The following is a 25,930-nucleotide window of genomic DNA, read 5'->3' on the forward strand; positions in this document are numbered from 1 at the left end:
GTATAGAGTAACCAAGTGAAGTGGGAACTTGTCATGTCTCGCACCCACTGCTGCTGCTGTGAGAGCAGCTTGCAGACACTCAGGGTGTGTGGAGTGCAAAGTGGTTTTCATTCTGAAATGTCACCCTACAGATTTATAAGCTGGATGTACCCAGTTTCCCCCTGCTGCTCTGGCTCATTCATATTTCTGGTGATACTGCTAACTCCAGCCATCTCTATTTAACAGTACTAAAAATGGCAATTTGAATTCAAAGGAACGCTAACTTTTAGTTTTAAACTTACACATTTAACTTGGATCCATGTCTGCATTGCTATTTTGATAGTTTAATGGAAACTATCTGTAGCATTTTGAGTTTATCCAAAACACAATGTTCCAAGTCTTTTCAGCCTTAGAAAACTTTGTCAAGCCTCCACATCACATTTATGTTTTTCAGCTTGAGCTTTTTTCCTGATTCGTGAGGATTAAATTCCTTCTCCTATTTTATGATAAATGCTGCATGTACTGCGATGTTCAAAGAGGAGTTTGGATGGCATCATAATAAAGACTATTGTCTTTTGATTTCAGCAGATGAAATACAGTATTGAGTCAGAATGACTCTGTCAGACAGGACAAAAGTGTAGAAATGAGATTGCAGAAAATTGTCTATGGTTTGGTGGTGGAATACAGTAGGAATAGGTTGCAAGAATGGTGAAGGATGAGCTGGGATTTGTGAAATACTTTGAGTTTGTGTAAGTGTTAGGCAGTTAACAAGTGTTTGACAGAGTTTTATTGCTGTTATAAGGTTAAGATAATTGCAGGAAAGAAATGCAATGGAAAAGATTAGATCTTTAGACTATTAGATCGTTAGATTATGTGAAGCTTGTCTAAGTAAATTATGAAAAATTAGTTATTAGTTAAAATATAGTAAATGCAGTAAACACAAAACTCAGTTCATGTTGTCTTTCTCATGGTTGTAAGGCAGAAGTAAATTAAATAATCTAGCAGAATGGTAGACAAAAAAGTCATTCTTGTGATGATATATGTTTGCATTCAATTAACTGGAGTGTTAAAGAAGCAAACAGAAAAAACCCAACAACAGTAACACAAAAATCAGTGTTTATACTTAAAGCTTTGCTATTGGACACCTTTTTCTGCATATCTAAAACTATATGTATATATAAATACATATATACAATCTTTATATTGCTCATGTAACAAGAATTTCTGTCTGGAAAAATTAAGCCTACAAACAACTATTCTGTTGTCTTTTTAAAAAATTATTATTTTAAATTTTAATTTTAGCACAATCTTTGAAGATTCATTTTTCAGAAGCACGTAGGAGTAAATCTGCTTTCACATGTTAGTTATCACTTCTGGTGTTTGTGGGTTGTTGTGCCACATACCACAATCTCTTCCCTCCTTCAGGAGCTCTGTCCTCACTGAGGTGCATGAAGTAGATGTGGAGTGTCCTAGGGAGTACTTGGTTTTTTGTAAGAGAAGATCTTTTTCCTGAGGTCTTTTCATTTCTTATCTGTGCTTAAGGTACTTGGCATTAAAACCTCATCCACTTGACTTCATCTTGTTTCCCTGGACAGGAGAAGTGTTTTGTCAAGAGCTGTGCTCTTGTACTTGCAGAATCCTCTGCCTTTATTTGTCCAAGCTACCTTGAGCCCTCTAACATTCATCCTGTGTATTTCTACCTTTGTTTCTTCCAGTTTCTTGTCCCTTCTTATGTACATTCCTTGAAAAAAAAATAAATATAAATTTATGTTCTCCTTTATTTATTACTTCATGTAGAAGCTTGTACAGATCTGTTTAAGGCACATGTACAGTGCTCGTGATTCATCCATAAACTAATTTTCCTTATCAGGTATGTTGTTACCCAGAATGTACTGTATTTCTTGAAAAGGTCAAGTCTACCAGCTGCACACCATGTGTCAAGTACTGAAATTGACTCACCCTTTGAAAGCATCAGCTTGTAAACAGATTAATTATCTGTACAGTTCAGGTAACTAGATCAAAACTAGATCAAAGCTTGGGGATTCTACCAAGAAACCTCTTGTCTATGTAATTCATATTTACTTCAATGCAGAATGCTACACAGCCTCAACTGCACTTTATGTATGCAATATTCTTCTTTTGTGCAATTTAAAAGCTTTTAGAGAAACATTGTCTTCACAGTTTGCTACTTGAATTCAGCATCTTGCCTTTGCCTGTACCTTTCCAACTTAAACATGAAATATGCTTGAAGCAGTGTGGTATTTTCAAGCAAGGAAAATACACAAAGGGCTGATATACAGAGAAAGAATGTAATATGGTAAAAACAGTGACAGTGACACCAACACCCACAGAACAAATATAATCTATAGATGTTATGCAATCAATGTAGTCTGTCTTTGTAGAAAAGATGAATGAATGAAGCCAGTTGCTTTATGTACAAACAGCTCAACAATATGGTTAAAAGGGTTGCTGAAATATTTATGTGTTAGCATGAAATTAGTAGGAGATGGTAGAGAATGGTTTGAGAGGACTGGGAAATTACCAGTTTTCTTGCTTGCCATAGTGATTCTTAAATAAATGCAAAATAGCCAGTATCCAAATGGAATTTGTAAGCTGGATGTGAAAGGAGTGTTTTCTCAAGGACAATATTTACATCTTCTTTTTAGGACTGTACTTTTAAAAGCTGTGCCTTATTTCCTAAAAAACATGATGTTCTTATCACATGGCTATATGATTGCTGCACGTATTTTGTGATGTCAGCTATAAAATATGCAGTGAAAATCCAGGGCAGTGGAACTCATAATCTTGATTTACCTTTGCAAAGTATCAAAATCTGGTCTAATCTCTCAGCAGACCAGCTTTGAGTAGCAGGTAGGACTAGGGAACTCCTGAGATCTCCTCCAACCTGAATTATTCTGTAATGTTTTGAAAATCAATCAAATTACTATTCTCACAATAAAAAATGATATTATGTGTACATTCAAAATAAATTGGAAAGTGAAAAGAACATTAGTTTTATGATTTGTTACTTGTCATACTTATTTTGGGAGTCCATTAATTTTTTGAAATTGTACCAAAATGTTCCTATTGATGTCTCAAATAGCAGATTGGAGGTTTTGATTTGTTAAAAGCTGCATGATCAGGCCTCATAAACCGCCCCCAAAAGACATAGAAGATGGGAATGTGAAGGTCATGTAGGTATGGGTGCCTGTAGGTATTTTTAGGAAGACTAATATTTTAAATAAAGGACACTAAGGAGTAATGGCTTTGGATGGTTTGTTTTCCCCAGCTGAAAGAGACCTGCTCTAACTGGCTACTAGTATGATCTCTTTTTTTCTCTTGAAGAGAAATTTAGAAAACAGTCCAGAGAATTTTTCTTTCTGTCTTGACAGAAGTCTAGACATGGACTTAGTAATGAATCACTGATTGCATGGTTTGTAACCTATACTATATTGCATGCTTAATATTTGATAAATGTTTGTGTTCAACTCCTTTTATTCACTAGCAAGATTTATGTTGAATGCCAAACCTGAGCACAGCAAAGGCCCAAGAGCCCATCAGTGATATCTTTGTTCAGTGGGCAGACCAGTACTCTCTATATCTGATTATGTGACAGATTAGTCCTGCAGTCTGGAAGGACCCCAGGTGTAATGTTAATAGTCTGGATGCTCTCTTTTAATTTTGGAAGCTTTTTCAGGCTGCTTTGTGACTGACTGAGGAGTGTGTAGTGCTGCTTGCTGAGGATCCATCTGATGCTCTTTCTTTTTGTTGAAGCTTGATAGACCTTTGGCCATTGCAAGACAGCTCTATGGCTGCCTTCTGCAGTACCCAGTGGATCCTCCTCAAACTTTTAGGACATCTTTTCATTCCTCCAGACATCTTACAAGGTGTGGAAATGTTAGCAAGAAGGTGAGGGTCCAGGCCTGATTTACAAATGTGACTACAGTTACACAGGAAGAAGAAAAAGAGAGATTTCAGCCTATTTAGTTTTGTTTAACAAAGTAATTAACCAGTGTTGCATTTTAAAGATGCATGAAGCCAATTAGGTAGCTGCTGACTGAACTGGATACAATACATTTTTTCCTGACAGGTGCTTATTGAACAACCCCGGAGCTTTGAATTACTGTGACACTTTATTCGTATGTTACCAAAGTATTCAAAATCTCCCACGATGAACAGCTGATGTGGCTTTAATGAATACCCACCAACGTAATATAAAAATAAAATCTCCAGCAGAGGCATTTTTAGTCCAGCTAAATTTGATGTAATCCTTCCCCTTTGCCCCAAAGCAGTGTTTAAGATGATTCCGATGACTGCCTCTCATAAAAGATCATTTTCCTCACAGCAAGGGATCCATATTTGATTGGAAAATGATAAAAAATTTTATTAATTGAAGGGCCTGAGTGAATCACAGGACGGGATACATTTGTTAAGGCTTTGGGAAATTAAAGTACTAATACTAAAGAGCAGCTTTCAGATGTGTGGGCAGAAGCTGTTGGAACTTCCTTGGACAGCTGTCTTGGTACCGGTCATGCTGCTTCTGTCCCCCTGAGTTACTAATGTGGCAAATTGCTACAAAGTTATTAGATATTGTGTGTTGGGCATGCAAAAGGCAGAGGATGATGCCAGCAAATCCAACTTTATACACAATTTTATACACATGTTTTTATTCATAGGCAGTCCTTAAGGAGAAGTTTAACCAAAAAATTATTAGTTCTATTGGACAGACTCTATGCCTAGAGGTTTCATGTTGTTGGGTGAAACCTGGTGTGTTCTGTAGCTGTGAAGCTGATAGGGAATTTGGCTCCTGGGGGCAATTGAATGTGTGAAGTCCAAACTGTCTGACTTCAAATTCCCTCCTACCTCATGTATTTTATTATAAGCCAATTTTACTGGATCAGTGGTTTGACCAGTTTTTTGTTTTGTTTTGTTTTTAATTATATCTTTTGCTTTCTGTAAGAGGGACATCTTTAACTTAAAAATCTAGTTGTTGTGTAGGTGCCCTAGTAATGTTCTGAAAATGTGCATTTGTCAAGTAATCATATTGTGAGGAAAGTGAAAGGACCTTTCCTACTCACAGTTCTTTGATGTGGGAAGGATTAGTGTCTGTTTGCATCTTGTTTTGACCAAATTTGCTGATCTGGTACGACAACTTTATACTCAAAGTGCTCATAGAACATCTTCCTTGGACCTTTTTTGGACACAAGGCATTTAACTAGATAGGGCAGAGTAACTGGAGCAGAGGACATTAAAAAATAGCAGCTTGTAATGCTGTATGCTACTGAGCAGATCCTTGCATGGACCTGTCTGGGTTGCACCATAGGTGCTGGTGGCCAAATGTTGTGTTTTCCTTTGGCAGAGGTCCATATGAAAACCTTGGGGGTTTGTTTGAGCAGTTGTGCAGGTTTGAACTAGTCAATGGCTAATGCGAGCTGTCTTGCTGGGTAAATAGGAATGGACACCCAAGAAAATAATCCACATCAAACAGTCCTATTTTCTTTTCTTAAGTCTGAAGTGTGTCAAGCACTGTCTGAGCTGGGAGACACAGAGGTCACAGACTCTGTTTGTCGTGGGCATTGTTGCCTTGTCCCTGTTAGAATGCCCAGTGTATGTTGTTGTAGATGGACTGTGCATATCTTAGTTTTGATGCTCATCTTACCCAGATTGCAGACTGCCAAAGATGGAAACCTCCTTGACATGAGAAAGAAAGTTAGAAAGTTCAGCACTGTCATTTCTTTTCCTACCTAGGGCAGGTCAGAAAGTGAATATGCTTAGGGAGGAGAGATGTGGCAGTTTGCTGATAACGTAGGGAGCTCCCATGGAGCTTTGGCTGACCTGGCAGTGCTCCTTCCCCTGATTATGAGCTTGCTTTGACTGCTGTGTTGACAACATCAAAACCAAGTCTTTTAAAACTAAAAGACCTGGGGTGAAAATGAAGCTTTTCTTTCATCTTTCCAACTGTTTTTTGTCCTACTAACTCAATCACAAGAATGTATAGCCTTTTTCATCTGTTTTCCCCCTCTTATTAAATGATTCAGTGTTTTTGTGGTGTGCTTCTACTGCCCAGTTGATCAGATACACAAGAGCAGCAGTTGTGAGGAAGCTAATCTGTTTTCACTGTCATTGATTACTTTCCCTGTGTATTAATGAGAATTACTGAGGTTTCTGATGATGAACAAGTTAGCAGACCATATCTCCTGTAACCACTGAACAGGACACGCTCATCAGTGCTATTTGAAGGAATCCATAAGGTTTCTGTTTGGATAAGGCTTATAATTACTTCCAACATCTGGTTTTATTGTTGTGCCTGCTGGAAAAAAAATGATTTAGAGGAAACTGGCCTGTTTCCCTGATGAGACTTCTTCCACATTCTGTTTAATTTTTGGTCTTTCTACTGTTTTTTGGAATATAATGAGCCACCACCAGTGAAATAATCTTAGCTGGAATGGCAAACTCACTAAAATGTATGGGGAAAATCCATGACAGTACATTTTAGAAGTGGTTTTTATAATCCTGACTTGTCTTGTATTAAACATGAAGACAGAGCCACCAGATTGGTTGTTTTTATCTCTGACATCTGAACTTTATGACCTTCTTAACATCCAACTTGAAAGCAAAGTCTTTGTAAATAGATGATCTGGATTGTAAGATGTCAGTTTAATGGCTGTGATTCTGGCTTTATGATGTAGATTTGGAAATTTCTTGGGTGAAAAATTTGATCTTTCTGGACGTTAAAATTCCCAGCGAATCCAGTGAATTCAGGACAGATTTTGTGTGGGTCAAATTAGCTTTCAAGTTCTTTAGACTTGTTGGATGCTAATTATTTCTGTAGCTATTGACTTTGGTGCTGTTCTCTTCGATGTTCTGCCCCTGGTGGTAACTATTACAGACATTGGGTAAAATCTCTGAAAATCTTTGACACTTTTAATTTTAAATTACTATGTCCAGGATGTGCTTGAAGTCAGGTTGTCCCATACATTTTTCCAATCAACATTTCAAGCATAAGAATGTCTTTTTATCTTTCCTTTCTTTTAAATTTATTTTTCATGTTACCTCCTTTACTGATTTATTTATTTTCTGTTTCTTTTTAAAGATCCAAGTACAAATCCAGCCTATTCAGAAGAAAGACTGGCTCATGAAGCTTTGCAATTAGAAAAGCGCTTGAGCTTGCTGTCCCATACAAGTCGCCAAGGTAGTGGAGGTAAGTACCTCTAATTAAATAAAAATATGTTATGTTCCTTCCTGCCCAGGCTTTAAAAGTTATATGGCCTGTCTCATAAGATGTGGAGCTTACAAGAAAAATAATAGAGAAATGGTCAAGACGTTAGGTTTGTTATGTTTCTTATGAAGCAGTTCTTTAACAGCATTGTCTGAAGTCCTTTGATGTAGGTTGGAGGTTTTAAACTCAGCAGACTGAGTTTTGAATCAAACTCTATTAATCCAGGAGGACCATTTAGGTTGCTGAGTCCTACTGAATTTTTGCATGTAAAACTCAAAAAGAACTGTCTACATCAAATCTGGTATCTGCTAAAGTACCTTTGTCAGTGCAGCCCATGCGATGGACTCACTTGTATGGCTCACACATCAGGCTTACAGCAGACTTTTGCAGTAAAACATAGAACTCCTGTGCTTTCCTCTGCTCTCTGTACATGCCTTCTCTGGAGTTGGTAGTGTATCAAAGTGGAATTGGTGTCTAGCACTGGATTTGTAAAAGGGCCTGTGCCCTGAACTGCCATTTGAACTGTTTAATAGCTGAAGTTGGATCATCCAAACACCTGCTTTGCTCCTGATTCTAAAGCCTGCAAGCCTAAAAAATGTCCCTGTGAATATCCTCAGGAGCTTAATTATGTGTTTATATACATGTCCATGGCTGCTTTGGCCTAGACACTGCTGGGTAATGTGGTTTGTGACTGTACTCCAGTGAGACTTCCTGAGGTTTTTCTTAATTAGCACATAACTACTAGACTTAACTGAAAGGACAGAAAATGAGACTTGATAGATAAGCATGCTGATTTTTTTTTTTATTCAGTTCCTCTGCTCAGAAATCATGGCCCAACTTCATATGCAGTTTCTGCCTTTTTTTTTTTTTTGCATTGGTTTTATTAAGAAAGGAGAAAATAACATTGTGGACTCTGTTTGTGCTACAAGAAAATGGTTCTGTATTTGTTTGATTTTGTATTTGTTTGTTTGTATGATGTTTGTGTTTTGTCCTGGTGCCCTTTCATGCCAATGTTTTATTTTTCAAAAATTCATATTCTGTCTTTGAAGGCAGTAATTACCTGTTAAAATGCCTTTCTTGCAACTGTAATTGAGGAAAACAATCTTGCAATATAGCCATAAATGAATCACAGATAGACAGATATACAAAGGTATTTTTGTATATAGATATGTAAACATTTTTATAACAGTATTATTTTTATTTGTACAGTGATGTACGACTGTATTTTGGTACAGCAACCCAATTAACTGTATGAAAGTAAAATATGTTTTAAACAGGTTGATGGGTTTCCTTCTTTTCTAGGAGATGATAGGAGTATTTCAAGCTCATCTTCAGATACCAGCCACTCAGATGTCAGTGTTGGGAGCAGGTTGACAGTGTGGCCTGAACAATCTTCAGCCAGCACCTCTCAGGAGAGCCATGGGCTGGCAGCTGCAAAGGGCATTCACCTGGGAGAGGAAAAGACCCTTCCAGAAGGGGCACGTGGCACCGCTAAACCCCCTCCGAAGCCGCTCCGATCCAGACAGCTGCAGGAAATAGGTCGTCAGAGTTCTTCTGACAGTGGAATAGCTACTGGTAGTCACTCTTCCTACTCTGGGAGCTTCTCTTCCTATGCTGGGAGCTTAGACATTTGCCACGGTGATGAGTTTGGATCACTGCTAAGCTTGCCATTGAACTTTCCTTCGGATCAGAGTCTATGTACTTGTCCTCACAGTGAGTCCCAGAGAGCTGTGGGATCAGAGTATCAGGTTCCCAGCTCTCTCAGACACGTTTATGATATACCCAGGAGTGTGTTACAGGCAGCTTCTAAAGAAGTGCAACTGAAGAGTGCAGATTCCACGTTACCCAAGGACCAGGCCCTGCCTGCTCAAGGTGCCAGTGACCCAAAACTGCTACTTCCACACTTGGAAGCACGGAGGGGACCTGAGCACGGCCAGCACAGAGGGAGGCCTTCATCCTTACTCACAGAAAGCAGCAAGGACTCAAGTGATGAGACATATGTGGATTTTGTTTCAAGGTGGTCAGACACAAAACCACAAGGACAGGTGTCAGACTCCAAAAGTAGTGAGCTGTCACCACCTGGTGGGGCCTCAGCTGACCCCTGTGACACATGTAGCCCCCACCCTGGGATGACAAGAGCTCTTTTTTCATCTTGTCCAATCTGTGGTGGACTAAAGGTAAATACCTAACATTGAGCGGATGCTAAAGAACCTTAGTTAATATAGCATGATTAATTTAAATTTATGTAAGTTGTAGGTCATGAGTAAAATTGTTTCCTTTATACTCTGAACAGGTAATAACTTTTTCTGTTGTTTATTCTGAAATGGAGAGGCTTAGCACATGGTTTCCTCAAAATCTGTGCCTAGTCAAGGAAACACTGAACAATATAGACCACAATCATTACTTTTAAATCAGCCAATTTTGGCTTTGGGTACATGTAAGTGAAAGACAAAAGTTTTGCAGGCACTGGATTTGTCATATAATGGCAAGCAAGCATGGAAGACACTGACCTGTCTTGCTGCTGATATTTACAAAGAAAGAAGTCAAATGGTATGTGCTGCTCTTAAGGAGATCTGAGTGCATACTTTTATGCTATTGATGTTTTTCTTTTCCTTGTCACTGTAGTTTGAACACGCCTTGCACGAGAAGCCAGGTTAGACCCATTTCTCACTGGGGAAATACAAGATATTCAAGTCAGCATGGCAGTGCAGTAATGTGACTGGCCAATGACAGGTACTTCAGAGCAGGTAGACAAAAATTCACTAGCAGTCTACAAACAGGACAGTTTATTTGCAGGAAAATTTATTTTTGATCACCAGTCACATAACGACTTAATACCTAAACTGTGGAGGTTCACTTGTCTTTCCAAAGACATTTGCCAGTATCTGTTGCTAAGACTTTGATGTTCTTATAAATTCTTTTTGGACCTGCTACATTCTTGTCTTTTTATGGCAGTAAGCTTTATACATTAATTATACATTGCATGAAAATGTATCTGATTTTATCCATGCTGGAGAAGATTTTTTTGAATGTGTTTGCTAAACTAGAAGAAGGTAAAGCTGCTTGTATTAGTGAGCTGTTGAAAGGCTGGGAAGGTTAGAGGGAGTGCTTAATTTAGGGAATGTGTGAAGCAAGGATTCAACAAGAGAGACTTCTTCATGAGGAATTACACACTGCCAGTGAAGTGTGTACATTTAATTAAATGTGAGATTACATAAACCACTGCTATGAAAAGGGCTTGAATGCCTAGTAGGTGATGAAAGAAAAATGAAAAGGTTATAAATGTGGATTGTTTTCTTCTCATGAGGTGTTTCATGCATTTCTGTCATTGAGTGCCTTTGCATATTTGCAAACTAGAAAGCTCTGTCTGCCTGGGACACTTGCACAGCCCCATCACAGCACCTTGGATGTTCCTGTAGCACTTGGCAGGTAGGGAGGCCCTTGTGGGACACATTTTCTAAGACTATGGTCAGTAGGATCAGTGATCTTCCAAGGCCATCCTTGCCAACCACTGGCACCACAGATCCTCACGAGCCCTCCAGCCCAGTTCTGGAAGTGTGGCTGCGGGCAGTGGGGTGCACAACTGTGCATCTGCTGTTGGTTTCTTGTGGCTGCTCCTTGTAGGTAGGGAGAATTTGGGAAGAATGACCAAGACTGATTTCTGGAAGGGCTCTGCTTTGGGATTAGAAAGCTCAAAGGTGGCTTTTTTATAGGCAGGGAGGAAAGAAAGTAATTCAAGTACAATCAGCTCACATGGTCTAAATGTTGTGGTCTGAATTGTTGGTTTAGATGTGAATATATCAGATCTTACCCTGGATATCTGTGGAAAATGGGAAGATGAAAGTGAGTATTTGGTATCTTCAAAATCATTAAAAGCTAAATTATGTCCCTACAACTGCCTGTTGACCCCAATGACATAAATACCCACCTCTTTTATTGCAAAGTGCTGTCAGGTTTAATGGTGTTTCTAGCAGCCCTAATAAGATAACTTGGCAAGAATTTCAGATATTGTCTATATGTAAACAAATTCAGTGATAAACACTGGTGCAACCTTCTTACTAACTTTTGTTTTAACATGAGATATGCGCATCTGCTATTTTTTTTTAAGAACCCATTTATAAGCAGTCACGAAAGAGGTCTCATTAAATGGGATGATTCATGGGTTTGTTTTTACTTTTGAAAGAAAAAATAACCCTTTGATGCACTCTCTTGAACTGTCAAGAACGAGTTATTTTAGCAGTATTTAATGGACTCTGTCTTTGGCGTTTCTCCTGATGAGCACAGTGAAAGCCCAAATCCATAGACTGTAACTAAAAAATAGTTATTGCTCCTTTTACTTGGAACAGAATATATATGTTAGGGTCAGGAAGAGTTGATTTATGGGTTGATGAAAACACCAGGTTATCATGTGTATTCAAATTTGCGTTCAAAAAGCTTTAGTGTGCCGGTGTTTGGAGTTCCTGTGCAATTTTGAGTTAAGCTGTTAATTAAATTGTGTTAATGGCTTTTAAATGCCTACTATTCAAAGTGACCCAAGTAGAGGAAAGCCTGCAGCAGTAATTAATGCTACAAGCATTAGTTTGTTTTGTGCCCCATCTGTAAGCTTTGGCGAATGGAGGTTAGGTTTGGGCATGTTGTGTGTGCATGTTGGAGTTCAGCATGTGGAGAGTTGGAGAGGGGTTGCAGGATGAAGATGTGCATATGCAGGGGCCATGGTGGGGGTCCTGCCTGGGACTGACTTGTTAAGAACTACCTGCTCCTCTAATGACAAGGATGATGATGAAAACAGGGAGGACAGGCCCTGGGAATGTGCCAAGGCTCAAACAGAAAACAGGGAAAGGAAGCCTTTCTGTCACTCTGCATGAAAAATAGAACCAGCATGAAAAGAGTTACTAAATATTGCTTCTGTTATTTGTATATTGTATTTCATATTAGACACTGGGGACTAAGAAACAAGCATGCAGGGTGATTTGCTTTATGCTGTATGTAATTTTGCTGTGCTCAAGTTGTCCTTTACAGACTTCCCAAGGTGTGCCTTTGCTATGTAATTTGACCTAGTTGATTTCAGTGCTGTAGATGATTGCAGAGGTGAATTCATTGTCTATTGTAAGTATAATTTAAGCTCAGAATTGATTGTTACAATTTCTGAGTAAGCTGTAGAGATTTATTATTAGACTTGACTTATTAAATTTTTTAACTACTTAACTAATACTAATTTGATGAATAGAATTTCATTGTATGCTTGTTGCTCTGTAACTTCCTTTGATGCTATAGTTTGAGAAATGTCAATTTTTTTTATAGGGTGTTCCTTTTTTTTTTTTTTTTACACCACCATTGTTTGTAAATTTTCTTAGAAGTCTGAAAAATAAAATTATTTTCCAACTGGTTTTGTCCTTTTCCATCTGACAAGTTCTGGGTTTCATTTTGCTTTGCTTTTTTGTCCCCTGACCTCCTTCTTCTTGCAAGCTGAATTAATATGGAGTGTTTATTGCTGTCTCTTCATGCTACTTAGTGTTATACTCAAATCACTGTTGACAGCTCCAAATGTGCCTATTAGTAGGAATTACATTTATGTACGGCTAGCTCATGCTAAACTCATATTTATGTCAGTGGGAGTTCTTATTTATGTAGAAATATAGTCACGAGTACTGCTTTGGTAGTTAACTTGCCATGATAGAGGGGAAAAGAAGTTGTCACTTTGTGTGTGGCTGTTGTCATCAATCTCTATTGATATTCAGCCACCTACTTAAGTTGATGATTTTAAAATACTGAGGCCTCTTTGGGGACAATATGGTCCCAAATTATGAGCTGATCTACCCAAATTATGAGGTGTACAATTCCTGCTACCACAGTGGCTCCGTGCCTCAAACTTTGAACCTCCCAGCGTATCTGTAGTAAGTGAAAATGTATAAATGTTGTGGTCTTGCTGGATAAAAGAGGTTTTGTCAGGCAGAGTGTTGCACAGCACTGAGGGGCTGAGAACACTACACAACTTAGGGAGAGCTGCCACCTGCCTTGGGGGCACGTGGGTCTCAGTTTAAATGAGGAGTTGGTTTGGCTAGATGATAGGATATTTAACTCTTTTAGTCTGTCCTGTAGAAATTGTTTTATTTTGCATTACAACTGCACAGGAAGGCATGTGCATGCCTTATTGTCATCCTTGAGCAGGTTCTTTACTACCGTGTTTGACCGTGCAGCTCCACATCTCCCTTTCAGAGCTGGTTAATCACCTGCAGCCTTGGGTGAGTGCAGAGTCTCTGTGTTCCAGAGAAGCTGTGAATATCTGTGTGTCCCCTGTGCACTCTAGACCAGGGAGAGAGACTAAGCCTAGGGAGAAGCACAGCTGATATGACTTCAGGCAGAGAAGAGGCTTGAGCTCTAGAGCATCCTACACTGAGGTCTCTTGCTGTCTTGCCTGGACTAATTTCACCAGGGTCATGAGCAGCCTGTCACTGGGTTGGGAATATAGCCTTATTCCTCCAAATCCTGTACAAAACCCTTAACCCCAGAGTTAGCTGGTGTTTCTCCTTTCCTTGTAGATGTTACTTTTGAAAGTGGTAAAGAGAAGGCCTGTAAGGTGTTAACTTGCGTAGTGAAATCTGAGAAATGGCAGCTGCATGACTACATGGCCATATCTGTGTAACTGAGAATGTTTTAATTTTTCTTGGCTTTTAATCAAGTACTTTTCTAATGTAGTACTAAAACATACTAAAGAAATCACAATGTACTGTTAGCTACAACCTTAATTTAGCTATTTTTTTTTCTGTTGGGAGTCATTACCTCTTCCCAGGAGACTGAAAACCGTATGTGTTTATCTTGTACTGTGTTTATTTCCATGCTTTCTCTGAGAGTGTAGGAACATGATTATTTGTAATTGCACATCTTCTACATCTCTTTTCAAAGATTTTTTTTTTTTACGGTATTGATGTGTGGTGCTGTAACATTTTATGCTTCCTCCCACCTTTAAGAAATCTACAAGCTGTCTAAATTCTCAGCTGAGAAGGATGCATTCGTCATCTTCTACAGCATTATTGCTGCTTGTATTTCTGCTTTAATCTCAGAGCTCTGGGCAGTTGGGCAACGAACACCCAGTCAGAGCTATAACAGGAACAGTTTGCACCTCAGAGGAACCTGGAAGTCAGTTGTCATATTGACCCAAATGATTTGTTTGAGAGGTTTCTGTATCTGGGTCTTGCTGACTTGTTGCATGAATTAGAAAACTTGCTTTTGTGCTCTTTTCTTTCAAGATTTAGTTCCAGTTGTTTTTCTATGACTCCTGACTGTGATACATGAACCAGCAGTGAATGCATCTCTCAACGTGTCACCCCTAAATGAGGTGTCTGCACTGGACAATGATTTGGCTAGCTGGCATTTTACTTACATTTACCATTATTGTAAAAGGCTCTGAAAGCTCTGAAATTTTTCAGTAAAATAGTGTGGTTCTTCAGACTTTTCAGAGATTCAAAAACATCTTAAAGCCCACCAATTTCCACACGGCATCTTTCTGAAATAGGAAAAAAAACCCCATGATCACTGCTGCTCTTGATAATGAAATGCAGTCATTTCTGGAGCTGGTTATGCTGACAAAAGCTCCCAGTGCTGTGCAGATCAAAGATAAGCAAAAGTATGTTCTCCAGTTGAAGGTGACAGAGAAAAGGGGCATAAAACAGGTGGATTTAGTGTCAGGCTTAAAGCTACATTTGTTTTGTTTTCCTCTTTGCAGTGTTGGCCAGGAGCCCAAGTCTATTGTAGAGATGATCTCCGTCCTCTTGGTCTCATCTCCCATCCAGGTCTGCTTGTGCACTGTGCAGAGATATTGCTTAATGTCAGCTTCCAGGAAGGGAAGGACTTTTTTTCCTTCCCAGTTCCTCAGTGAACTCGTACAGTATTGTAATGTTCTTGGCAGCAGGCTTCACTCCCAGGTGATCAAGAAGAGACCCAGCTTCCTTTTCCATTGCTGTTGCTGGGAAGAGCTCATGTAAGTGACCCAGCTCTTCCAAAGGTGTGCATGGAGGAAGTGAAGGGGTAAGAATTTGGATTTGAGGTGTCACAGTAACACATGAGACATGCCAACCCTACCAGGGCAGTGCAGATCTCACTTGCTTTCAGCCCTGTAGGAGGTTACCTAAAAAACTGTACTCAAGGTACTCTCCATCTATCATGAAACAATCCTCACAACTTTTGTGCAAAGAATAAGGGTTTTAATCTAAATTTGGAATAATAAGAGTTGACACTTATTGGGATCTGCCACTAAGGGGAATAGACAGCCTGTGGTCTGTAATGGGAAAAGAAGTGCCTGCCACAGAAGCGCTGGTAAGTGAAATAACAATGTCAAGAGAAGAGAGCATCTTTCCTTACACGAGGGAATGCAGACAATGTAACTCAGCAGAATTTATTCTTCTGTACCAAGAACAAGTGCTGCTGGATTGCTTTTCTGTCAGAGGGCCTTGGAGATATTGGTAAACCACAGTGTGGACTTTCTATCCCCATCACAATGAACAAATGGGAAAACTGGCTTCCTCCCCTAAATACAATCAAGCTGGGTAATAGCTTTTATTATTACTAATACCAATGGCTACTTCTTACTCTGTTGGGAGATTTTCTGAAGATAGAGAAGGAAATGTTTTGAAGGAGGAGTCATCTGACAATAAAAGCTGGAAAAGATTATTCCCTTTGGAATGTAGGGTTTGTGGAGTTTCTGGTTTTGATCCAGATGTAAAGGAGACTCTTCAGATTGCTTAGAATGTGGCCAAAATGAGAAAATCTAAGACTTTTTTTTTTTTTCTCTTTCTTTCTTTCCCCACCTCCCTCCTTAAATAGAAATCCATTTATGTATGGAAAAATTCAAAAGAATCCTACAAAGTGTTATCAGACACTTTCTAACTTCATTTTCTAAAAGGGAGAAAGTAAAATTCACCTGCAGAGGAAGGATACACAAAAAAGATGTAAGGAAAGCATAGACTGCATGGAGCTGAATGCAGGGGAAGTGAATAACTTCAGTAGCAGCCCTGGATTAAGATTTCCAAGTTTGATTCCCATATGGTTTGTCTCCTTCTGGAAGATCATAAACAAAGCTTCTTTCAAAAAACCTCAATTCCTTGATTTGCATTTCTGAAAATGTTTGCAATGCCTGCCAACATTCTGTTTTTAAGGTTGTGCATTAAAAAGACTATGCAGGAAATATTTTGTTTTGATTAAGAGTCAGTGATATCAAAGTAATTGCATGGCTCAGAAGGAATTGGCGAGTGTCAGTAGGATAGCAATCATTTAGATGGGATGTCTGGAGGGCTGACAGCAGCTCACTGTGAGTAGATGAGAGGACTGAAAATAGATGCTCAGCAGGGGTGTGACCTTTCCTACTTTTTCAACCTTTTTTTGACAGAGCCACATAAAACTGGAAGCATGCAAATTAGAAGGGTGAAACGTGTTCCAACATTATACAAACTGTGCTTAAGCTTGTCCACAACTCAGGACAAGGCATAGGAGTGGAATTAGTTTTGGTAATTCAAGGTTCCCAAAATATTTATTACTTCAAGATATCCATGGAAATACTTTCAGTCTGGCCAATAATATGTCAGCAGAATTAGAATGAGTTATAATTAATTGTAATCAGATTATATCTGAAGGTATTGGTTGTGTTGGGGTGTAGGCAAATCCTTACTGTTTGTCATATTCGACCCTATTCCAACCTGCATCACTTTAGTCAGAAAGAGCAAATAATTTTTCCAGCTATTACATTTATGAAATTAAATAATATGGTAGCAACATCTTCATATGGGTAATAAAATTTTGGCATTTGTTAGCAAGAAAATATGTGGCAACAAATCTACAGAATAGAAAATGGTTTATTACCTGCTCTATTGAACCTGCTCCATGGTTTCATTATGTTGAAACCAATTTGAGGAATGAATCACTGAAATACATTTATATATTCAGAACTGAATGAATGCTTTCCATAGGCAAAGAAGGTAGTATATGTGCATAAGCCATTGTGATACAAAAATGCCTACCAGTTTTCAGGCTGGACTGTTTTTAAAGTACCTTGAAATTTTATGTATTGCTTTATTATGCAAAGTTCTGAATGATTCTGCTGAAAATGCAAAGAAACTTGTCTAGAGCAGAAAGGAGAAGGAATTCTTTAAAAGCCCATAAGGAAGATAAGACTATCAAATTTACCTGTCATGCAATATTGTACAGTTCTGACCAAAATGTCCCTCTGAGTTCAGCAGAAGCCTTGTCCAGACTTCATCTCCTTTCCTCTGACACTCCTAGAAGCAAGGCCACTGAAATCAGTGAAGCTAAAATGTTCACTTCATTAGAGATTGGGGCTGCATGCAAGTTAAAATAAATAAGATGGATCTTTGATATTTAAAATAGGTAGATTTTGAACTCTGTCCCATAGTAGAAGAGTTCAATTGACTGCTGTGGACCTCAGGGAATACAGAAAGAATCCATACTGAATTCTGGTGTTCTTTCTCTGCCTGGCTTAGTGTTGAATGCATTTGACAAACCTGCCCACTGTGCTATAAAGCTGCTTGTTTATAGCAGACAGACCCCTGGCAGGAGTTTGTGATGGCAAAGTGCTGTTTTGGACACTGTTTATTAAAGGAGGTTAGAAACTTGAGATTTAGACTAATGCAGGGATTTTGTGTTAGGGTTTTCTTGTGACCAGCTTACCTCACTCTCTCTGTGGTATATATATTTGTTTCCCAAGGCTGTTGGCTGATGGGATGGTGTTTCTACAGGACTTTGGATCTTGAAAATTTTGTCCAAGTGCTAAAGATTATATTAAATGCAATGTTGTCCACATGGCAGTGAGAGAGACAGAAACTTTGCCTTTTAAGACACCTGTGGACAGAAAAGGAAGTCATTAATGAGAGTTGCTAAAGGAAAAAAATCAGCCTGCCAGGATGAAGCAGCTGCTCCAGAATTTTTGTTTTAAAATGGTGGCAAGTCTATCACTAATTTTTGTAATTTCAACAAATTGTTGAAAGTGGTTTTCTATTTAATGAAAGTCCATAAAGCAGTGGCACTGAATAAGCTTTTTCAAGAGAATTTTTTTGTGTGTGGAATTGAGCTTGAAGAATGGTGTCTTTCAAGAACTGCAGTTACCAGAAAAGAGTTATGAATGTGGGAGCCCTTACACTCAGTGGATTCAGAAAATCTGAGACTGAGGACACGGCGGTTGAAGATCAGTTCTTTCTAAGAATGGGATTAGCCTGAGGGCTGAGCGATTTTTTAGCATTTAGAGGGGAGCAGGGTATCAAGAACATGCTTGAGGATATGCCTGAACTTCAAGCCAATTTGTAACAACAGAATGAGGATAATCCTATACTGGTATTATGTTTTCTTAATGTATTCTTTTCTAAAATCCTTATGGAGAGTCGTATTGCATAAAATAAAATTTTGCCAATTTTTTTTTGGATGCAACGACCTTTTCCCCACCCCCCCACTTTCTCTATTAGATCAAAAGCTATTTTGCTCAAACAGGGATCAGGTAAAACTGAACTCTTCCCCCATAAGAGGTGTGAGAGCAGATGACTGCAAGGAATTTCTGGAGCAGTATTTTTGGTAGCAAGTTGACCCAATTGAGTTCCCTTGGTTCTGGCTAAACTTTGAAATGTAGGAACTCCGGGTAAGAACCAAGGTGACACAGTGAAACCTCAGTTACTTTACTTGACCAGCTGAGTAAAGCTTTTTTAAAGTGTGAAAAAAGCTCTTTTTACAGTTGTACACAAGCTTTTCTATTCCATTCCTAAATGACACTGCAGAGGGAAGTGCTTCCTTGCACTCTGGCCATCCCTGCTAGTGTAACAACATTTTGTGCCTTGAAAAACTATCTTACTTCAGCCAGTAATTCAACCCCTGAGTTCAGGACAGAAGTGCAGGGGAAAAATGTTATGTGGACCTACTGCTGTTTTTCTCTCCACTCTGGTTCAGCTCCAGGGAATTTTGAAGCATCAATATAACAATGCAAAAATTGTGTGTGTGTGTCAAAGTTAGACTGAACTTCCTCGGGTGGGATGAGGATGTTAAGGTCAAAATAAGTGTGATTAATATGATAAATGAAAGCCAGGATGGGGTGAGTGAATACCACTCACATATAATAGGGCTTCTAGGCTGCAGTAAAATGCCTTTGCTGCATGCAAACTCTGCTTGTACGTCTTCCTTGGAGTTATCTTTTATGTCATTCCATGTTTTTTTCCGAAAACAGGGTAGATGAAAGAAAGCAGACCTTGGGACTTTCTCTGAAGAAGTTCAATCCCACAGGAGTCCAAAGTGTAGATGGAAAAGGGGCTTTAAAGTTGACTTTGTGCTCCTAAGTCCTGTCACATGAGGATATCGGGCTATTCGCAGGATGAAGTGCAGCAGCCAGCTGTCAGTCAACTAAAATGACTGTTTCAACAGCTGGGAATCAGTGGGACATGAACTCTGGCTGTGTTCCCTCTCCCCTAGCCACATCCTCTGCAGTAGTCTGGATTCTGTGGAATCCTCTGCTAATTCAATGCTGATTGGAAGCAATTTTGGATGTACTAGTAATTTGAGCCTGGAAAATATTAAGGAAATATAAACCTTTTCCAGATCTGGTTTATTAGAAGGACAGAGAAGTGCTAAGTGGGCTATATCAGGGCTAGTAACTGTATACTTGAATCCCCTGTAGCACAAGGAAAATATTTCCAGATGAAGTTTGCCGATTCATCTCATTCCTGGAGACACAAAGTCAAGCAGAACACACGTGCTATAGAGATAACTACTGCAGGAGGCTTTGGAAAAAAACTATGGATATAATTGTGCCTAATAATTTATTGCACTGCTCTCTGATATAGAAGCCTGGGAGCAGCCCCCCATGCATAGTTAAGTATCTGTATCCTTTGAAGCTGTGCAGCTTAATTATAGTTTCATTACTTTTGACAAACCATAATTTCAGTGATGGGCTGGGAATAAAGAAAAACACTTGTCTTAATTTTACTATTTTGAGCTTTTCCTCCCTTATTTGTCCTTCTACTTCCATCCATTTCTTTCTACTGATGATCACTGATTATCTTGTTAATAATTTTTTTCTGTAAGAAGTTGACTAACTTTAGCTCTAAATATGAGGTTGAAAAAGGAGGAAAATGAATGTGAAGATCATATAGCAAGGCTTTCATTTTTATTCTTCACAGGCCCATAATTAAGCCCACTCTAGTTCTCTCTGTGTGGAACAGGATGCACAGGTTATAACAAGGATTCTTTTCTCTGTGTCTTTATGTGGAATGGGCTGGAAGGAAGGAATCAAGTAACTAGTCTAATGTAAATTGGCATAGCTCCATCAGCTACAAGACAGGCACAAGTGTATTTTTAGTGCCAGCAGAAGCTAAGCTCACACTGTGGAACAACAGTCATTGGGGAAATAGAGGAAGAAAAAGACTTTTCTTAGGGCTTTCCCCAGGTGAATGTTTCAAAATGGTAATTAAAGTTTAACATAAACTTTCTCTGTCTCTAAGAACCCACAGGGGCAGGTTTAATTTGTCTCTAAAATCTGAGATTTCACTTTGCCAGCTTTTGAAATGCTTTCATTTGAGTCCTTCTCAATTTGCTGTCACTGCAGCTGTAGAGTTGTAGCTGAATTCTTTATTTGCTAAAAGAGATCCCTTTTCTTCCTGAATAGCTGACTTGGATTTTAAATCTAGTTGCAAACAGAAAACTTGGGTAAAGGGGATTAAGGCACTTTTGTATGTAAATTTTCCATAAATTGCTGCTTTGCTAACCACAAGAGCAAGGCCACCTGAATCCCATTGTGAGCACGTGTGTCCATATGATAATAATGATGGTCCTTCTTTATTTTCAGCCTCTCCAAGCTTCCTGCTCCACAGTACTTTTGTGCTGACTGTGACTATCTTGAAATGGGTTAATGCTCTGACTGAGAACTCGGTGGTTTCTATTGGGCTGTGCTGTTCTGAGAAAAAGTACAGCAGTACTTCCCATTGGTCAGGTTTTTACAGGTGTTTCTGCAGAACTGAGGTGCTCAGTGGGGGCACAGTCAGTCTTGTGAACTTTAAAATGCAAAGGGAGCTGTTGCATCCCATCTGTGAGCACCTTGCCTCTCCTGTTTGTGCCATGTGCTGAGCAAGAAGCATGAGCTGAGAACCACACACTGATGATTTGCACAGTTATCAAATCTGCTGCTTTTCATACCTGGCTGGGCCCATCTGAGCCTCACTTTCAGTATTAGGGGAGTTTTGCTGGAGCCTCTGCCTTATGTGGTTTCCTTGGGTGCAGAATGAGTGGAAATTAACAGATCTGTTGTACAAGAAAACTCAGAATATCAAATGTGGGGAAACAGTGTATTCTAAATAACAAATGTTCTTGCAGAAGTGTAATGCTACCCCCTGTTGGAATTTGGAATATATGAAACAAGCCAGAATACACGGAATTGAAGCCTCTTACTTTGTGCACATTACTTTGTTTCCATTGCATTTGACAAGATTTTAGAAGTGCTAGTCTCTCTAAAAAAAAGTATTTTTTAACATAAATAGGAAAGTTATTTTCCTTCCAGTTGTCTACACTGAATTAAATTTAATATATTCTTTCATGGTAAAATGCAGCTGCAGGCACAGATGCCTGTCATTTTACTGTCTTTCTATAAGAATACAAATGTATAACGTGTTAATGTTGATTTTTATTCTTCACAAACGTCTCTTCATAAGGGCCTTGCAACTTCTAAAAGAGAAATGCAGACTCAGTTTGCATGGCTAAAGCTATAGTGTTTTCTGTGATTCAGCTGCAAGCTGAGGAAGAGCACTTGTGTTCACCTGTGGGAATGGGGTGGCTGAAGCAGTGCTGTGGGTGCACTGCTGGACCCACATCTGGAAAAGTGTGTTTGAACTCTTGAGCATGAGCATTGCAGCAGGAGTTTCTGTCTTTGCCTTAGGAGAGGTGGCTTAACAGGAGCTGAGGAGAACAAGGCTCTGGAAAGGGGAAAAGGGAATTTAATGTTTCTGTGAAAACATCTCTAAAAAGCTGACAACACTGTTTCGAATTGGAAAATCTGCAGTGTATCTTAATGCTTAAATTAAAAATTGTTCCTTTCCATAAAACTGCAGAACATCATCCACTACTGTAAATCAGGACAGCTCAGCTGAGGAGTTGGGGGGAACAATGTAGATGATTCCAATTACCTGGAACAATTGGTTGTCTTTATTTTGGCCCTAAGAATTTATGACATACTGAACTTCAGATTATATTGGGTTATTTCCCTTCATTCTTAGATCTCACAACTGGAGAGAAAGCATTTATCATTTCTGAGCTGAGTGTGGCTTATTTTAATGGCAAATGTGTAAGGAGTCTTTAATGCCCTGAATGGTAGAGGGATTATTATGAGATACCTGGTGAAAGATGAGGCAGTGAAGGCTGATGTTAATGCACTGTATAATGTACCCAGCATCAATTCACAGGTGTATTTGTTTAGGGCTCTGTGCTCTGAAATCAGGAGATGCTATGACCCCACTGTTAAGTTTGAGGAATATATCCCGTGACATTTGCATATGGTGTTTTTATTTTTCATGAATAATTGTTTTTAGTTCCTGTCTTCTAGCTCTTCCACCATTCTGGCTGTGTTTATCAAATATACTGGATTAAAGTTGGTTTCAGAGGCATTTTGCTATGTCTGGTGTAGCCATTTCCACTGGTTGGTGGAATTCTTCAGCCTAGTCCTGGCTCCTACTGTGAAACATCCTCCTGTATCATGAACCACGAGTGAAGTGTTCTCTGACTGTACTTCAGTGTCTTTGTCCTGTGAGGTCTCTTCAGAATTTTAGATGAGCTCATCTCTTCAGCAATATTCACAACCACTGGTGTCCATCTTTCCGTTTGAGTTTCTTATGCAGCTCTCCCTAGAGGGTTTTCTACTGCAGCCTCTCTCTGCAGATTGTCACTATATGTATCCCTACAAAATCTCTATGAAATAATGAAATGCTGGATAGAAACCAGTGCTTCTGAATTTTACCTGGGGTTAAAGAGGAGAGACCCTCAAATTCAAAAATTAATACAGAAGTATTAAATAATTTTTTTTTTTTGATCTACAGCCCATAGTACCAGTTTGAGGAACCACAAGAAACTCAAACCTTATGAAATTAGTAAGAAATGGTAAGACAAACCCAAACCCTCAGTTTGACAGAGGTGTCAGAGTGTTTTTATTTTATTTATGTACTTGCAGTTTTGGGCATGTCTCTGTAATCACAAGCTGTCTGGCTGATATTGGTATTAGGACAGTTTAAGAGGGTTTGGTATTGTGTGTCTTCAGACTTTGATATCGACTTGGAGTGAGGGTTTCTGCTTTGGGCAGCTGTACATTCTCCAGAATTATATTTTTGTCTAGCAAGTATGCAAGCTTGGCTTGTAGCAATGCCTGGAGACAGACACAAACAGGCACAAAAGACTGACATGTTTTACACCAGGTATTTTATATGCCTGGGATGGTATTGCATAGCTGCTTCCTCTAGAATTCTGTCTGAATACTTCTGTGCATAATGAGATGTGTGTATGATGTTAAAAGGATGTTGTTTAGGTTGAAAAGTTAAGCTCCTCACTGTTGAATTGACAGATTTATCATTGCTCATGCCATCTTGATTGTACCCACACGTGTCTCTTGTGCAGTGAATGTGATACATGTCCCCTGGAAAAACTGGTATGTGACTGTGCAATTGCATTTCAGTCTAGTTGTTCAGCACACTCCTAGTGTGATGTCCAGTGTGATGTAACTCTAGGTCTGGTTTTGAAAGCAAAGGACAAGAGCAAATCATGCGCCCTGTTGCTGCGTCAGTTTCCCTGTGAGCTGATAGATTATCAGTAGCAGGGCTTGAAATTTGACCCCTCAGTGTTGCAACTGAGACTCCACCATCAGATTTTCTGCTGCCTGGCAGATGGACCCAACTTTTGTGGTAGGGAACTCAGCCCAGCTGTTCTTTCTCTCCCATGAGTGTGCTGCAGGCAAGTTGTGTCATTTTTGGAGGTCACATTCTGCTGTTGATGGTTGTGTTCTGGGCTGTGTGACCTGTGGCTCCTGGCTGCAGGCAGCTGGGACGCCCAGAGCAAGGAGCAGGAGATGCCTCTCAGCAGAAGCATATATGAATCACAACTCTGTCAAAAATGTATGAGAGAGAAAACAGCGACAAATCTGGACTAGAATTAAACAATACTTTTGGTTGTTTCTCACCTCTTGTTTTTTAAATAACACCTGTAACTTGTAGATGAGCAGAGCTTGATTATCCCACAGGGGTGTATTTTAAGGGGTATATTTTAATGTGGCACAGCCCATGGCTTGCCAGTGCCACTGAAATTGCCAGCTTCATGCCCCATAAAATAGCTGATGTTTGGGCTTGGCTGAGCAAGTGGAGATGCTTCTGAACTGACTTCAGCAATCTTTCTGTAGGGCAGCACTTGGCTTGCGACAGATGAAGCTGAGTAATCAGGAGTTTGTGGCTGAAATTGGAGCCCTGTGCCTGAAACATGCTATGGGCAGGAGTTTCTTTCATTTGGAGTTATTAGGAAGGATCATAGAGTTTAAAAATTTTTTATCTTTTTTTCTGAACCTGATCAGCTGCTGGGTGAAACAGCCCATCAAGGCAGATGACATTTAAAGGCCATGTGCCTGTATTTATTGACCTTTCCTGGGAACTTTGTTTTTCTTGTGGCAGCCTAAGCATTCAAGCTTTAAACTTTACTGTGATTTAGAATAATAGAATAAGTCATAATCGTTAATCCTTACAAGAAAAGTACTTTAACTGTCAATTTCACTAGGGACTGGTTCATTTTGCTGAAATATCTGAGCTTTGCAGAACTTAGGACATACTTTTGCTCTTCCATTTTCTAAAAACACTTTAAGCTTTTCTTTGTGATGCTGATTTCAAAATCTTCTTACAGGATCTCTCATTTAGCCCTTTGCTCCTTTGAGAAGTTTCTGATAGTTCAAGTTTATTGTAATACACTATATTATGTGTCTGTAATCTGCTGCCTCCCTCTAAACACAAACTATGTGAAGCAGTCAGAGGCTTGTGCCACCAGCTACACACAGCAGGCAGGAGAGTGCTCGTTGTTGCTTCACAGCTCCTGCTTTTCAGGGGCTCAGGGATTTCGAGTCAAGATTTTCATGGTTCTCTCTTGAAAAACTGGATATTTTGTGTAGCTTTAAAATAAAGAAAGGGAGAGGAGAAAAAGCAATCTAGATCATCTCCTCTGTGAAAATTAAGCATTTGACCAATGTTGCAATCAAGCCTCTGTTTATGAGTGCATTTTTGGTATGTGCAGAATAAAAATCTCAGAATGCAAATATTTGCTTCTATTACTGTCAAGTACAAAGTCCTGTTTCATAACAAGAAGAATCTGGGAGGCTCTCATTTATGCTGAACTCTTCTTCCAGTCTTGAGAACTCAGACTGGGACAAAACTTCACATATGTGCTTAGGCTAAAGCAAAAGAGACCTGAAAAGCACAGAATATTTTGAGCTGGAAGGGACCTTTAGAGGTCACCTGGTTTAACCCTCTGTGAGTCCCTACCAGTGAGTATGGACACTTTCACTATGTCATGTTCCTCAGAGCCCCATACAGCCTAATCTTGAATATTTTCAGGGATGGAGCATCCACAATTTCTCTGGGTGACCTGTGCCAGTGTTTCACCACCCTTATAGTAAAAAATTTATTCCTTATATCCAGTCTAAATCTATACTCTTATTTTAAAACCATTACCCTTTGTCCT

At 39.3% G+C, this 25,930-nt stretch overlaps 1 protein-coding gene across 6 annotated transcripts in view; it reads left to right on the plus strand.

Annotated features, from left to right (window-relative positions):
- The window catches only part of DOK7 (docking protein 7), a 64,591-nt gene that overhangs the window by 13,572 nt on the left and 25,089 nt on the right, over positions 1-25,930 (plus strand). For all 6 annotated transcript variants that reach the window (XR_015287623.1, XR_015287624.1, XM_023925576.2 and 3 more), the window contains 2 exons: positions 7,073-7,180; positions 8,501-9,375. Coding sequence is in view for 4 of the 6 variants with exons in the window: in XM_023925576.2 (XP_023781344.2) it covers positions 7,073-7,180; positions 8,501-9,375 (983 nt within the window). In the remaining 2 variants the exon portion in view is untranslated. The remainder of the gene's footprint in view (positions 1-7,072; positions 7,181-8,500; positions 9,376-25,930) is intronic.

This window comes from Cyanistes caeruleus, chromosome 5 (genome assembly GCF_971803275.1).
Source record: "Cyanistes caeruleus chromosome 5, bCyaCae1.hap1.1, whole genome shotgun sequence".
In the NCBI taxonomy this organism is placed as follows: domain Eukaryota; kingdom Metazoa; phylum Chordata; class Aves; order Passeriformes; family Paridae; genus Cyanistes; species Cyanistes caeruleus.